The 16,240-nt window shown below is 59.5% G+C and overlaps 1 protein-coding gene across 1 annotated transcript; it reads right to left on the bottom strand.

Annotated features, from left to right (window-relative positions):
* Positions 1-915: 915 nt before the first annotated feature.
* Positions 916-15,843, bottom strand: LOC309452103 (structural maintenance of chromosomes protein 1A-like). Its single transcript, XM_082076779.1, has 10 exons — positions 15,603-15,843; positions 13,854-14,042; positions 13,659-13,771; positions 10,920-11,123; positions 8,950-9,188; positions 7,456-7,714; positions 5,422-5,562; positions 4,292-4,374; positions 2,609-2,816; positions 916-1,192 (listed from the first exon to the last, which is right to left on the bottom strand). The coding sequence occupies exons 1-10, from the start codon at positions 15,709-15,711 to the stop codon at positions 953-955; spliced, it is 1,785 nt and encodes a 594-aa protein (XP_081932905.1). The 5' UTR covers positions 15,712-15,843; the 3' UTR covers positions 916-952.
* Positions 15,844-16,240: the final 397 nt, after the last annotated feature.

The following is a 16,240-nucleotide window of genomic DNA, read 5'->3' on the forward strand; positions in this document are numbered from 1 at the left end:
AGTGGGGGTGTCCCCCCCACCTCCAAGTAGTCGATGGGCAGGAAGTCTTGGGCTGATCCTCCATGTGCTCAATACAATGGGGTCCCCAAACCCCTTGGAGGAAACTGGGGTCCCCAAACCTTAAGAGGTCAAATTGAACCCCCAAACCCCCAAAACTGGGGGTGTCCCCCCCACCTCCAAGTAGTCAAGGGGCAGGAAGTCTTGGGCTGATCCTTGATGTGCTCAATATAATGGAGCCCCCAAAACCCATTGGAGGAAACTGGGGTCCCCAAACCCCCTTGGAAGACCCTGGGGGGGTCATATGAACCCCAAAACCCCCCAAAAATGGGGGTGTCCCCCCCACCTCCAAGTAGTCGAGGGGCAGGAAGGTCTTGGGCTGATCCTCCATGTGTTCAATACAATGGGGTCCCCAAACCCCTTGGAGAAAACTGGGGTCCCCAAACCTTAAGAGGTCAAATTGAACCCCCAAACCCCCCAAACTGGGGGTGTCCCCCCCACCTCCAGGTAGTCGAGGGGCAGGAAGGTCTTGGGCTGATCCTTGATGTGCTCAATACAATGGAGCCCCCAAAACCCATTGGAGGAAACTGGGGTCCCCAAACCCCCCTGGAGGACCTTGAGGGCTTAAATTGAACCCCAAAACCCCCCAAACTGGGGGTGTCCCCCCCACCTCCAAGTAGTCGAGGGGCAGGAAGTCTTGGGCTGATCCTCCATGTGTTCAATACAATGGAGCCCCCAAAACCCATTGGAGGAAACTGGGGTCCCCAAACCTTAAGAGGTCAAATTGAACCCCCAAACCCCCCAAACTGGGGGTGTCCCCCCCACCTCCAGGTAGTCGAGGGGCAGGAAGGTCTTGGGCTGATCCTCCATGTGTTCAATACAATGGGGTCCCCAAACCCATTGGAGGAAACGGGGGTCCCCAAAACTCCTTGGAGGAAACGGGGGTCCCCAAACCTTAAGAGGTCAAATTGAACCCCCAAACCCCCCAAACTGGGGGTGTCCCCCCCACCTCCAGGTAGTCGAGGGGCAGGAAGGTCTCGGGCTCCCCGCGCTGCTCCTTGATGTACTGGATGCAGTCGCGCCCCGTCTTCTCCGAGTCCACGATGATGGCGTCCATGTTCTTGCCCAGCACCTTGGTGACCGCGATCTGGTATTTCTTCTGCGTGGGCTGGCACAGGTCGATCAGGCGGCCGTACTGGGCACAAAAGAGCCAGAAATGGGTCACCGCGGGGAAAAAGGCTCAATATGGGGCGGGGGGGGGGAGAAATGGGCAAAAATGGGGGGGGAGGGGGTGGAATGGGGCAAAAATGGGGGGAGAGGGGGTGGAATGGTCCAAAAATGGAATAGGGGGTGGAATGGGCCAAGAGTGAAATAGGGGGTGAGGGGGTGGAATGGGCCAAGAATGGAATAGGGGATGGAATGGTCCAAGAATGGAATGGGGGGTGAGGGGGTGGAATGGGCCAAGAATGGAATAGGGGTGAGGGGGTGGAATGGTCCAAGAATGGAATAGGGGTGAGGGGGTGGAATGGGCCAAGAATGGAATAGGGGTGAGGGGGTGGAATGGGGCAAAAATGGAATAGGGGTGAGGGGGTGGAATGGGGCAAAAATGGAATAGGGGTAAGGGGGTGGAATGGTCCAAGAACGGAATAGGGGTGAAATGGTCCAAGAATGGAATAGGGGATGGAATGGTCCAAGAATGGAATGGGGGGTGAGGGGGTGGAATGGGTCAAAAATGGGGGGTGAGGGGGTGGAATGGGGCAAAAATGGGAAGTAAGGGGGTGGAATGGTCCAAGAATTGAATAGGGGGTGAGGGGGTGGAATGGTCCAAGAATGGAATAGGGGGGTGAGGGGGTGGAATGGGCCAAGAATGGAATGGGGGTGAGGGGGTGGAATGGTCCAAGAGTGGAATAGGGGGTGAGGGGGTGGAATGGGCCAAGAATGGAATAGGGGTGAGGGGGTTGAATGGTCCAAGAGTGGAATAGGGGGTGAGGGGTGGAATGGGCCAAGAATGGAATAGGGGGTGAGGGGGTGGAATGGTCCAAAAATGGAATAGGGGTGAGGGGTGGAATGGGCCAAAAATGGGGAGTAAGGGGGTGGAATGGTCCAAGAATGGAATAGGGGGTAAGGGGGTGGAATGGTCAAGAACGGAATAGGGGTGAAATGGTCCAAGAATGGAATAGGGGATGGAATGGTCCAAGAATGGAATGGGGGGTGAGGGGGTGGAATGGGTCAAAAATGGGGGGTAAGGGGGTGGAATGGGCCAAGAGTGGAATAGGGGGGATTTGGGGGAAGATTTTGGGAGGATTTGGAGGGATTTGGGGGTGATTTTGGGGAGGCTTTGGGGGGATTTGGGGGCGATTTCAGGGAGACTTTGGGGGGATTTGGGGGAGATTTTAAGGAGATTTGGGGAAGATTTTCGGGGGATTTGGGGGTGATTTCAGGGAGACTTTGGGGGTGATTTCGGGGAGACTTTGGGGGGATTGGGGGGAGATTTGGGGGGTGATTTTGGGGGGATTTGGGGGTGATTTGGGGGAAGATTTTGAGGAGATTTGGGGGGGATTTGGGGGTGATTTGGGGGTGATTTGGGGGTGATTTTGGGGGGATCGCTCACGACGGAGCCGGGGTAGAGGCGCTTGATGCTGTCCATGATCTCGGCCTTGCGCTGCTGGCGGCTGCTCTCCTGGCGGTCGATGCGCGCGTCCCCCAGCTGCTCCATCACCTGGTTGAGCTCCTTGTTGATCTCGTCGATGCGGCGCTTGGCCAGCTCCACCTCCTCCGTCAGCTCCCCCTCCAGCCGCTTCTGCTCCTCCAGGGACTGCCTGCGCACACACAGCTCGGGGACGTGGGGACGGGGACACGGGGACAGCTCGGGGACATGGGGACAGCTCAGGGACACGGGGACAGCTCGGGGACATGGGGACAGCTCGGGGACATGGGGACAGCTTGGGGACATGGGGACAGCTCGGGGACATGGGGACAGCTCGGGGACATGGGGACAGCTTGGGGACAGCTCGGGGACACGGGGACAGCTCGGGGACATGGGGACAGCTCGGGGACATGGGGACAGCTCGGGGACATGGGGACAGGGGACAGCTCGGGGACAGCTTGGGGACATGGGGACAGCTCGGGGACATGGGGACAGGGGACAGCTCGGGGACAGCTCGGGGACAGGGGACAGCTTGGGGACACGGGGACAGCTCGGGGACATGGGACAGCTCAGGGACATGGGGACAGGGGACAGCTTGGGGACATGGGGACAGCTTGGGGACATGGGGACAGCTCGGGGACATGGGGACACGGGGACAGCTCGGGGACATGGGGACAGGGGACAGCTCGGGGACATGGGGACAGCTTGGGGACATGGGGACAGCTTGGGGACAGCTCGGGGACATGGGGACAGCTCGGGGACATGGGGACAGCTCGGGGACGTGGGGACATGGGGACAGCTCGGGGACATGGGGACAGCTCAGGGACATGGGGACAGCTCGGGGACATGGGGACAGCTTGGGGACAGCTCGGGGACACGGGGACAGCTCGGGGACACGGGGACAGCTCGGGGACAGCTTGGGGACATGGGGACAGCTCGGGGACAGGGGACAGCTCGGGGACATGGAGACATGGGGACAGCTCGGGGACAGGGGACAGCTCGGGGACATGGGGACAGGGGACAGCTCGGGGACATGGGGACAGCTTGGGGACAGCTCGGGGACCCACCCAGGGACATGGGGACAGCTCGGGGACATGGGGACAGCTCGGGGACAGCTCAGGGACATAGGGACAGGGGACAGCTCGGGGACAGGGGACAGGGGACAGCTTGGGGACCGACCCAGGACATGGGGACAGGTCGGGGACCAACCCAGGGACATGGGACAGGGGACAGCTCGGGGACATGGGGACAGCTTGGGGACAGCTCGGGGACCAACCGAGGGACAGGGGACAGCTCGGGGACCAACCCAGGGACATGAGGACGGGGACATGGGGACAGGAGACAGCTTGGGGACCACCCCAGGGACATGGGGACAGGGGCCACCTCGGGGCCACCTTGGGGACAAGAGCATGGGGACAGGGGCCACCTCAGTGACCGCTTTGGGGACACGGGGATGGGGACACACACAGGGGCATGACAATGGGGACAGGGGCCGGCTGGGGACTCTGGGGCCAAGTTTAGGGCCAGTTTTGGGGACACTTTGGGCCAGTTTTGGGGCCAGTTTTGGGGCCACTTTGGGGACACTTTGGGGACACTTTGGGGACACTTTGGGGACACTTTGGGGACACTTTGGGGCCACGGTCTCACTTGCTGGTGGCGATGTACTCCTCCAGTTTCTCGATGCGCTTCTGGTTCTCCTCGATCTCCCGCAGCTTCTGCTTGATCTTGGCCTGGGGGGGACAGGGGATTTTGGGGGACGGCCGGGGGGGTTTAGGGGGGACTCAGGGGGGTTTGGGGGACCCAGGGGGGTTTGGGGTGTCCAGGAGGGTTTGGTGATGTCTGGGTAGGTTTTGGGTGTGGGGGGGGCTTTGGGGGGACCCAGGGGGGTTTGGGGTGTCTGGGGGGGTTGGGGGGACCCAGGGGGGTTTCGGGTGTCCAGGGGGGGTTGGGGGACCCAGGGGGGGTTTGGGGGGACCCAGGGGGGTTTCGGGTGTCCAGGGGGGGTTGGGGGACCCAGGGGGGGTTTGGGGGGACCCAGGGGGGTTTGGGGTGTCCAATGGGGGTTTGGGGGGACCCAGGGGGGTTTGGGGTGTCTGGGGGGGTTTGGGGGGACCCAGGGGGGGTTGGGGTGTCCAGGGGGGGTTTGGGGGGACCCAGGGGGGTTTGGGGTGTCTGGAGGGGTTCAGGGTTTTGGGGGAGTTTGGGGTGTCTGGGGGGATTTGGGGGGACCCAGGAGGGTTTGGGGTGTCTGGGGGGGGGGGTTTGGGGGATCCAGGTGGGTTTGGGGGGACCCAGGGAGTTTGGGGTGTCTGGGGGGGGTTGGGGGGACCCAGGGGAATTTGGGGTATCTGGGGAGGGTTGGGGTGTCTGGGGGTGTTGAGGGGACCCAGGGGTGTTGGGAGGACCCGGGGGGTTTGGGGATGTCTGGTGGGGGGGGTTGGGGTGTCCAGGGGGGCTGGGGGTACCCAGGGGGGTTTCAGGTGTCCAGAGGGGTTTGGGGGGACCCAGGGGGGTTTGGGGTGTCAGGGGGGGTTTGGGGGGACCCAGGGGGGTTTGGGGTGTCCAGGAGGGTTTGGGGTGTCTTGGGGGGGTTTGGGGTGTCCAGGGGGTTTTTGGGGACCCAGGGGGGTTTGGGGTGTCAGGGGGGGTTTGGGGGGACCCAGGGGGGTTTCAGGTGTCCAGGAGGGTTTGGGGTGTCCAGGGGGGTTTGGGGTGTCTTGGGGGGGTTTGGGGTGTCCAGGGGGGTTTGGGGGTCCCAGGGGTCCCCGCGGCCTCACCTCGGTCTCCACCTTCTTCCTCTCCTCCAGGTCCAGCCGGTCCTGGTCGGCCTTCTGGTCGCGGTTGAACTTCTCGAGCTCCTGGGCCAGCGTGGCCGCGCGCTTGCTGGCCTCTTCCTTCAGCCGGTGGTAGCGCTTCACCTGCACCCACGCACCACGTCAAACCGGGACCGGGGACACCGGGACAACCATACTGCTTCACCTGCACCGCACCGCGCGTCAGCCGGGACCGGGGACACCGGGACAACCATACTGCTTCACCTGCACCGCACCGCGCGTCAGCCGGGAACAGGGACACCGGGACAACCAGGGACACCGGGACAACCATACTGCTTCACCTGCACCGCACCGCGTGTCAGCCGGGACCGGGGACACCGGGACACCGGGGACACCGGGACAACCGGGGACAACCGGGGACAACCGGGGACAACCGGGGACAACCATACTGCTTCACCTGCACCGCACCGCGCGTCAGCCGGGAACAGGGACACCGGGACACCGGGACACCGGGGACACCGGGGACACCGGGGACAACCGGGGACAACCGGGGACAACCGGGGACAACCATACTGCTTCACCTGCACCGCACCGCGCGTCAGCCGGGACCGGGGACACCGGGACACCGGGACAACCATACTGCTTCACCTGCACCGCACCGCGGTCAGCCGGGACCGGGGACACCGGGACAACCATACTGCTTCACCTGCACCGCACCGCGCGTCAGCCGGGACCGGGGACACCGGGACAACCGGGGACAACCGGGGACAACCAGGGACAACCATACTGCTTCACCTGCACCGCACCATGTGTCAGCCGGGACCGGGGACACCGGGGACACCGGGACAACCATACTGCTTCACCTGCACCGCACCGCGCGTCAGCCGGGACCGGGGACACCGGGACACCGGGGACAACCGGGGACAACCATACTGCTTCACCTGCACCGCACCGCGCGTCAGCCGGGACCGGGGACACCGGGACACCGGGGACACCGGGGACAACCGGGGACAACCAGGGACAACCGGGGACAACCATACTGCTTCACCTGCACCGCACCGCGTGTCAGCCGGGACCGGGGACACTGGGACAACCAAGGGCCAACTGAGGGCCAACTGAGGGCCAACAAAAGGGGCAACCAAAGGGCCAACCAAGGGGGCAACCAAGGGGACAACCAAAGGGGCAACCAAAGGGGCAACCAAAGGGGCAACCAAAGGGGACAACCAAAGGGGACAACCAAGGGGGCAACCAAGGGGGCAACCAAGGGGACAACCAAAGGGACAACCAAAGGGACAACCAAGGGGACAACCAAGGGGACAACCAAAGGGGACAACCAAAGGGGACAACCAAAGGGACAACCAAAGGGACAACCAAAGGGACAACCAAGGGCCCAACCAAGGCCCAACCAAGGCCAACCAAGGCCAACCAAGGCCCAACCAAAGCCCAACCAAAGCCCAACCAAAGCCCAACCAAAGCCCAACCAAAGCCCAACCAAGGCCCAACCAAGGCCCAACCAAGGCCCAACCAAGGCCAACCAAGGCCCAACCAAGGCCCAACCAAGGCCCAACCAAAGCCCAACCAAAGCCCAACCAAGGCCAACCAAAGCCCAACCAAAGCCCAACCAAAGCCCAACCAAGGCCCAACCAAGGCCCAACCAAGGCCCAACCAAGGCCCAACTAGGGCCAACCAAAGCCCAACCAGGGCCAACCAAGGCCCAACCAAGGCCCAACCAAGGCCCAACCAAGGCCCAACCAAGGCCCAACCAAGGCCCAACCAAAGCCCAACCAAAGCCCAACTAGGGCCAACCAAAGCCCAACTAGGGCCCATCAAGGCCCAACCAGGGCCCACCAAGGCCCAACCAGGGCCAACCAAGGCCCACCAAGGCCCAACTAGGGCCCAACTAGACCCAACCAGGGCCAACCAAGGCCCAACTAGGGCCAACCAAAGCCCAACCAGGGCCAACCAAAGCCCAACCAAGGCCCAACCAAGGCCCAACCAAGGCCCAACCAAGGCCCAGCCGGGCCATTTCGGCGTCACCTGGTTCTCCTCGAGCGTGAGGTCGCGGCCCTGGCTCTGGCTCTCCTCCTCCATGCGCTCCTCGAACTCCTGCCGCGCCTTCTCCACGGCGCCCATGTCGCGCTCCAGCTCGTCCATGTCCCCCTGCCGCTTCTTGTGCTGCTTCTGCGCGTTCTGCAGCGCCTTGCGCGCCGCCTCCAGCTTCTTGATCTTGTGCGACGTGTTCTCCTTGGCCTTGATGTACTGGGGCCGCTTCTGGTTCAGCTCCGAGTCCTTTTCCCTGGGAAAACAGGGTTATTTTACAATAGCGACATGTTCTCCTTGGCCTCGATGTACCAGAGACTCTTCTGGTTCAGCCCTGAGTCCTTTTCCCTGTGAAAATAGGGTTATTTTAAACCAAAGACATGTTCTCCTTGGCCTGGTGACACATTCTACTTGGCCTTGATGTACCAGGGACTCTCCTGGTTCAGTTCCGAGTCCTTTTCCCTGCCCAAAATACCATTATTTTAAACCAACAATGTGTTCTGCTTGGCCTTGATGTACCAGAGACTCTTCTGGTTCAGCCCTGAGTCCTTTTCCCTGCCCAAAATACCATTATTTTAAACCAAAGACATGTTCTCCTTGGCCTGGTGACACATTCTACTTGGCCATGATGTACCAGGGACTCTCCTGGTTCAGTTCCGAGTCCTTTTCCCTGCCCAAAATACCATCATTTTAAACCAACAATGTGTTCTGCTTGGCCTTGATGTACCAGAGACTCTTCTGGTTCAGCCCTGAGTCCTTTTCCCTGCCCAAAATACCATTATTTTAAACCAACAATGTGTTCTCCTTGGCCTCGATGTACCAGAGACTCTTCTGGTTCAGCCCTGAGTCCTTTTCCCTATTAAAATCAATGAATTTTGAGCATTTCCAGGACTTCTCACCATCTTTAATTCTGGGGGTTCTCAAGCTCCTTTCCCTTGTCAATATTAATTTATTTGAAGCATTTCTAGAACTTGTCACCATCTTTAATTTTGGGGGGTCTCAAACTCCTTTTCCCTATTAATATCAATTAATTATTTGAAGCGTTTCCAGAACTTGTCACCATCTTTAATTCTGGGGGGGTCTCAAGCTCCTTTTCCTTCTCAATATCAACTAATTTGAAGCATTTTTGGAACTTGTCACCATCTTTAATTCTGGGGGTTCTCAAGCTCCTTTTCCTTCTCAATATGAATCAATCTGAAGCACTTTTGGAACGTGTCACCATCTTTAATTAATTCTGGGGGGGTCTCAAGCTCCTTTTCCCCATCAATATCAATCAATCTGAAGCACTTTTGGAACGTGTCACCATCTTTAATTCTGGGGGGTCTCAAGCTCCTTTTCCTTCTCAATATGAATCAATCTGAAGCATCTCCAGAACTTGTCACCATCTTTAACTCTGGGGGGTCTCGAGCTCCTTTTCCCCATCCAAACTCATTCAATCCAGGGTATTTTGGAGCCCTCCCCAACCCCCTTCAGCCCGGAGGGGCTCCTCACTTGATCTCCTTCTCGATCTGCTGCTGCTCGCGCATCATCTTGCCCAGCTCCTTCTTGCGGTCCTTGAGCTCGTCCTCCACGCGGTCCATGCGCTTCTTGTCCTTGTCGATCTCGCGGTTCTTCAGGGCCAGCTCCTTGTTGAGCTTCTCGATCTCGGCCTCGTTGTGGTAGAGCTTGAAGAGCTGCAGCTGCACCTGGGCGCGCACCACCTCGTCCTTCAGGCGCTGGTAACGGTCCGCCTGCCGGGCACAGGGGCGGCGTCAGGGGTGTCCCCCACCAGCTGCATGTACTATATACATGTATACGCACATGTGAGTTCCCCAAGTGTATCCTGATAGTATCTGAACTGAACCCTGTTATCAATGGCAGAGCAGAGGGGCGGGAGAACCTCTCTGGACCAGCTGGTCTCCCATCCAAGCACTGACCAGGGCGGACCCTGCTTAGCTTCCCAGATCAGGCATTCTCAGGGTGCTATGGCTGTGTGTATATATATAAGGTCTCCCATCCAAGCACTGACCGGGCCCGACCCTGCTTAGCTTCCCAGATCAGACGAGATGGGGTGTTCTCAGGGTGCTATGCCTACATATACTATATATATATATATATATATGTGTGTGTGTGTATATATGTATAAATGTGTATGCATACAAGTTCCCCAAGTGTATCCTGATAGTATCCGAACTGAACCCTGTTATCAATGGCAGAGCAGAGGGGCAGGAGAACCCCGCTGGTCTCCCATCCAAGCACTGACCAGGGCGGACCCTGCTTAGCTTCCCAGATCAGCCATTCTCAGGATGCTATGGCTGTGTGGATATATATATAACGTCTCCCATCCAAGCACTGAGCGGGCCCGACCCTGCTTAGCTTCCCACATCAGATGAGATGGGGCGATCTCAGGGTGCTATGCCTACATATACTATATATATATATATATATATATATGTGTGTGTGTATATATATATATATGTGTATGCATGCAAGTTCCCCAAGTGTATCCTGATAGTATCTGAACTGAACCCTGTTATCAAGGGCAGAGCAGAGGGGCAGGAGAACCCCGCTGGTCTCCCATCCAAGCACTGACCGGGCCCGACCCTGCTTAGCTTCCCAGATCAGACGAGATGGGGCGATCTCAGGGTGCTATGGCTGCATGTACTATATACGCATATATATATATATACACTCATATGAGTTCCCCAAGTATATCCTGATAGTATCCGAACTAAACCCTTTACTCAAGGGCAGAGCAGAGGGGCAGGAGAACCCCACTGGTCTCCCATCCAAGCACTGACCGGGGCAGACCCTGCTTAGCTTCCCAGAGCAGGCATTCTCAGGGTGCTATGGCTGTCTACATATATATATATATATATATATGTATGACGTCTCCCATCCAAGTACTGACCGGGCCCGACCCTGCTTAGCTTCGCAGCTCAGGCGTTCTCAAGGTGCTATGGCTGTGTATCTATACATGGTCTCCCATCCAAGCACTGAGCGGGCCCGACCCTGCTTAGCTTCCCAGATCAGACGATATGGGGCGTTCTCAGGGTGCTATGGCTACATATACTATATACGTATGTATATATATACACATACAAGTTCCCCAAGTATATCCTGATAGTATCTGAACTGAACCCTGTTATCAAGGGCAGAGCAGAGGGGCAGGAGAGCCCCCTGTGGACCCAGCTGGTCTCCCATCCAAGTGCTGACCGGGCCCGACCCTGCTTAGCTTCCCAGATCAGATGAGATGGCTGCACATACTATATACATACATATATATGTATATATACACGCACATATGAGTTCCCCAAGTGTAACCTGATAGTATCTGAACTGAACCCTGTTATCAAGGGCAGAGCAGAGGGGCAGGAGAGCCCCCTGTGGACCCAGCTGGTCTCCCATCCACGTGCTGACCGGGTGCCCCATGGTGTTCGGGGCTCTACTTTGGGGTCCTGGGGGCGATTTCGGGGTCCCACCTCCTCCTTCTCCTGCTTGGCCTCCTTGCGCTCGGCCGCGATGTTCTTCTTGCGGTGGTAGTTGAACTGCGTGTCCTCCTCGGCCTTCACCATCTCCTTGCGGCGCCGCTCGTACTCGGGCGCCAGCTCCCCCGAGCGGCTGATCTCCTCAAACAGCGCCGTGCGCTCCTTGGGGTTCTTCATGGCGATGGACTCCACCGCGCCCTGAAACAGACCCAAAATCCATGGGAGACACCCCAAAACGCTGCCCGATCCAGGGGGGGGCCAACAGCCCCGCCAAATCCACATACGGGCCCAAAAACCCACAGAAAGTGCCCCAAAATCCACAGAAAGTGCCCCAAAATGCACCCCAAGACCCCCCATTCCTTGGGGTTCTTCATGGCGATGGACTCCACCGCGCCCTGAAACGGACCCCAAAATCCAGGGGAATCACCCCAAAACGCTCCCCGAGCCAGGGGGGGGCCAACAGCCCCGCCAAATGCAATTACGGGCCCAAAAATCCACAGAAAGTGCCCCAAAATGCACCCTAAGACCCCCCATTCCTTGGGGTTCTTCATAGTGATGGACTCCACCGCGCCCTGAAACGGACCCCAAAATCCATGGGAATCACCCCAAAACGCTGCCCGATCAAGGGGGGAGCCAACAGTCCCGCCAAATCCACATACGGGCCCAAAAACCCACAGAAAGTGCCCCAAAATGCACACAAAGTGCCCCAAAATCCACACAAAGTGCCCCAAAATCCACACAAAGTGCCCCAAAATCAGCCCTACAAACCATGTTCTTTGGGGTTCATCAGTGTGGACTCGAATACACCCAAAAAATCCACACAGAACACCCCAAAATGCTCCCCAATCCAGGGGGGCCCCAACAGTCCCGCCAAATCCACATACGGGCCCAAAAATCCACAGAAAGTGCCCCCAAATGCACACAAATAGCCCCAAAAATCCACCCTACAAACCATGCTCTTTGGGGTTCATCAGTGTGGACTCAATTGTGGTCTAAAAAGGGGGGGACCCCCAAAAAATCCACACAGAACACCCCAAAATGCTCCTGAATCCAGGGGGGCCCCAAGAGTCCCGCCAGATCCACATACAGGCCCAAAATCCACAGAAAGTGCCCCAAAAATCCACACAAATAGCCCCCAAAATCCACCCTACAAACCATGTTCTTTGGGGTTCATCAGTGTGGACTCGAATACACCCAAAAAAGGAGGGGATCCCCAAAAAATCCACACAGAACATCCCAAAATGCTCCTGAATCCAGACGGGGCTCACAAAGGCACAAGTGACTCACAAGTCCCGCCAAATCCTCATATAGTCCCCAAAATCCATATAAAGTGCCCCAAAATCCACACCAAAAAGCCCCTTTCTTTGGGGTTCATCAGTGTGGACTCAACCATGTTCTAAAAATGGGGGACCCCAAAAAAATCCACACAGAACACCCCAAAATGCTCCCCAATCCAGGGGGGCCCCAACAGTCCCGCCAAATCCACATACGGGCCCAAAAACCCACAAAGTGCCCCAAAAACCCACAGAAAGTGCCCCAAAATGCATCTCAAACCCCTCATACCCCCCCAAACCCCCACTTCACCCCCCATAGACCCCCCCAAACCCCCACTTAACCCCCCAAATTCCCCCTCAACCCCCCCAAGCTCCGTCCAACTCCCACTTCCCCCCCCCAAACCCCCTCAAAACCCCCCATAGACCCCCCAACCCCCCCCAGACCCCCACTTAACCCCCCAAATTCCCCCTCAACCCCCCCCCATACCCCAAGCTCCCTCCAACTCCCACTTCCCTCCCCAAACCCCCCAAAACCCCCCATAGACCCCCCCAAACCCCCCATAGACCCCCCAAAACCTCCCATAGACCCCCCAAAACCTCCCATAGACCCCCAAAATCCCCTCTAAACCCCCCCAAACCCCCCACAAACCCCCCCAAAACCCCCCATAGATCCCCCAAAATCCCCTCTAAACCCCCCCAAACCCCCCACTGACCCCCCAAACCCTCCATTGACCCTCCCAAAAGCCCCCACAGACCCCCCCAAAACCCCCCAAACCCCCCATTGACCCCCAAACCCCCCATTGACCCCCCAAGAATCCCCCAAACCCCCCATAGACCCCCCCAAATGCCCCAAGAACCCCCCATAGACCCCCCAAACCCCCATAGACCCCCCAACACCCCAAGAACCCCCCATAGACCCCCCATAGACCCCGCAAAACCCCCCAAGAACCCCCCAAACACCCCAAGAACCCCCCACAGACTCCCCCAAACCCCCCATAGACCCCCCCAAGCCCCGCATAGACCCCCCCAAATGCCCCAAGAACCCCCCATAGACCCCCCAAAACCCCCCATAGACCCCCCCAAAACGCCCCAAGAACCCCCAAAACCCCCCATAGCCCCCCCATAGCCTTCCCCAAACCCCCCATAGACCCCCCAAAATCCCCTCTAAACCCCCCACAGACCCCCCAAATCCCCCATAGACCCCCCCAAACGCCCCATAGACCCCCCCCAAACGCCCCAAGAACCCCCAAAACCCCCCATAGCCCCCCCATAGCCTTCCCCAAACCCCCCATAGACCCCCCAAAATCCCCTCTAAACCCCCCGAAACCCCCCACAGACCCCCCAAACCCCCCACTGACCCCCCAAATCCCCCATAGACCCCCCCAAACGCCCCATAGACCCCCCAAAATCCCCTCTAAACCCCCAAACCCCCCCCTGACCCCCCCAAACCCCCCCCAACCTGGAAGACGAGGAAGTTCCTGGCCTTGATGAGGATGCCCAGCTTCTCCAGCTCCTCGCTGTACTCGCTCAGCTGCACCACCCGGTTGTTGATCTTGTACTCGGACGAGCTCCCTGCGCCCAGCGATGCGGGGGGGTCACGGCGGCCCCCCCAAGCCCTGGCCCCCCCCCAAATCCGTGCGTCCCCCCCTCGTACCCACGATGAGGCGGGCGAAGGTGCGGTCCTCGGCGCCCTCCTCCGAGTACACCATGCTGACCAGGGCGCGGTTGGCCGCCGGCTTCCCCACCGGCGCCCCGTGGATCAGGTCCCGCAGGGTTTTCACGCGCAGATTGCTCGTTTTCTCCCCCAAAACGAAGCTGATGGCGTCCATCAGGTTGGATTTACCTGCGGGGGACAAAGGGGGGCAAGGGGAGACCCCAAGAGTTGAAAAGGGGGCTCTAAGGGTCAAGGGGGGACCCCAAGACTTGAGTGGAGTCCCCAGAAGGGGGAAGGTTGGAGGAAGGGGGAACAGGGGCCAAGGAGGGTGGGAGAATGAAGGGGGGACCCCAAGACTTGAGGGGGGTCTCCAAGATTTGAGGGGGGGCTCTAAGGGTCAAGGGGGACCCCAAGACTTGAGGGAGGTCTATAGGGATCAAGGGGGGACCCCAAGTCTTGAGGAAGGTCTATAGGGATCAAGGGGGGACCCCAAGACTTGAGGGGGGGCTCTAAGGGTCAAGGGGGACCCCAAGACTTAGGGGGGTCCCCAGGGCTCAAGGGGGACCCCAAGATTTGAGGGGGGTCCCCAGAAGGGGGAAGGTTGGAGGAAGGGGGAACAGGGGCCAAGGAGGGTGGGAGAATGAAGGGGGACCCCAAGACTTGAGGGGGGTCTCCAAGATTTGAGGGGGGGCTCTAAGGCTCAAGGGGGACCCCAAGACTTGAGGGGGGTCTCCAAGATTTGAGGGGGGGCTCTAAGGCTCAAGGGGGACCCCAAGACTTGAGGGAGGTCTATAGGGATCAAGGGGGGACCCCAAGACTTGAGCGGGGACCCCAAGACTTGAGAGGGGGCTCTAAGGCTTGGGGGGGACCCCAAGACTTGAGGGGGGACCCCAAGACTTGAGAGGGGTCTCTAGGGACTCCAAGATTTGAGGGGGGGCTCTAAGGGTCAAGGGGGACCCCAAGACTTGAGGAGGGTCTATAGGGATCAAGGGGGACCCCAAGGCTTGAGGGAGGTCTATAGGGATCAAGGGGGACCCCAAGACTTGAGGGGGCCTCTAATGGTCAAGGGGGGACCCCAAGATTTGAGGTGGGTCCCCAAAAGGGGGAAGGTTGGAGGAAGGGGGAACAGGGGCCAAGGAGGGTGGAAGAATGAAGGGGGGACCCCAAGACTTGAGGGGGAGCTCTAAGGGTCAAGGGGGGACCCCAAGATTTGAAGGGGGGCTCTAAGGGTCAAGGGGGGACCCCAAGGCTTCAGGGGGGTCCCCAGAAGGGGGAAGGTTGGAGGAAGGGGGAACAGGGGCCAAGGTGGGTGGGAGAATGAAGGGGGGACCCCAAGATTTGAGGGGGGACCCCAAGACTTGAGAGGGGGCTCTAAGGCTTGGGGGGGACCCCAAGACTTGAGGGGGCCTCTAAGGGTCAAGGGGGGACCCCAAGGCTTGAGGGGGGGCTCTAAGGCTCAAAGGGGACCCCAAAACATAAGGGGGGGGCTCTAGGGGGACTCCCAGGCTTGAGGGGGGTCCGCAGGGCTCAAGGGGGGACCCCAAAACATGAGGGGGATCCCCACGGAATGGGGGGGGAACCCCATGGAATGGCAGGGGTAGAAAAGGAAGGTGAAGGAAGCGGGAAGGGGGAGACCCCCCCAAACCAGAGGGGGTGTGGGATGACAGGGGGCACCCCACGGGACTCCGGGATCCCCCGAAGGCCCCTCCATGGGCCGGCACCCCAAACCCCGTCAGCCCGCGGCCTCACCGGAGCCGTTGGGGCCGATGATGGCGGTGAAGCGGCGGAACGGCCCGATGATCTGGCGGCCTTTGTACGATTTGAAGTTCTCGATCTCGATGAGCTTGAGGAAGCCCATGGCGGCGGGGGGGACGGTGAGGGGACCGGGGGGACGATGAGGGGACCGGGGGGACGGTGAGGGGACCGGGGGGACGATGAGGGGACGGCAACGATGAGGGGACGGGCGGGAAAAGCGGCGCCTACGGCGGCCGCGGCGGGAGACGGCAGCGCCCTCCGCCGATTGGCTCCCGCCGCCGTCACTCTTTCCCTACTCCCCGCCCCCTCGCTTTCAATAGGTCAGCGAGTTGCGTGCGCGGTGCTGATAGGTTCTCCCCGCCGTCACTCTTCCCGCTGCTCCCCGCCCCTCTGGCTTGGTATTTGCATGCGGGGCTTCGATTGGTGGAGCGGGGTCATTTGCATGGAGCGTACCAAGGCGGGGCGGGGCGGGGGGGGGAGGAGAGAATGGACCGTCCCGTTGCCATGGGAACGGCGGGGGGGGGCGCGCCGCAAAATCGAGGGATTTTCAGCAAATAGTTGGTTTATTGGTGATGATTTTTTGCACAGAGAAGCGGGGGGTGACCCCCCCCTTTGTCGCGCTCCCCTTCACC

Source organism: Streptopelia decaocto (assembly GCF_964273445.1).
Source record: "Streptopelia decaocto genome assembly, contig: HAP1_SCAFFOLD_2269, whole genome shotgun sequence".
NCBI lineage: Eukaryota > Metazoa > Chordata > Aves > Columbiformes > Columbidae > Streptopelia > Streptopelia decaocto.

Excerpts from the sequence above, each read along its gene's own strand:
- LOC309452103 (XM_082076779.1), bottom strand. The coding sequence starts at position 15,711 with ATGGGCTTCCTCAAGCTCATCGAGATCGAGAACTTCAAATCGTACAAA. Across the intron at positions 14,043-15,602 it reads CATCGGCCCCAACGGCTCCG|GTAAATCCAACCTGATGGAC; the intron begins GTGAGGCCGCGG and ends TGTCCCCCGCAG. Across the intron at positions 11,124-13,658 it reads GGAACTTCCTCGTCTTCCAG|GGCGCGGTGGAGTCCATCGC; the intron begins GTTGGGGGGGGT and ends GGTCTGTTTCAG.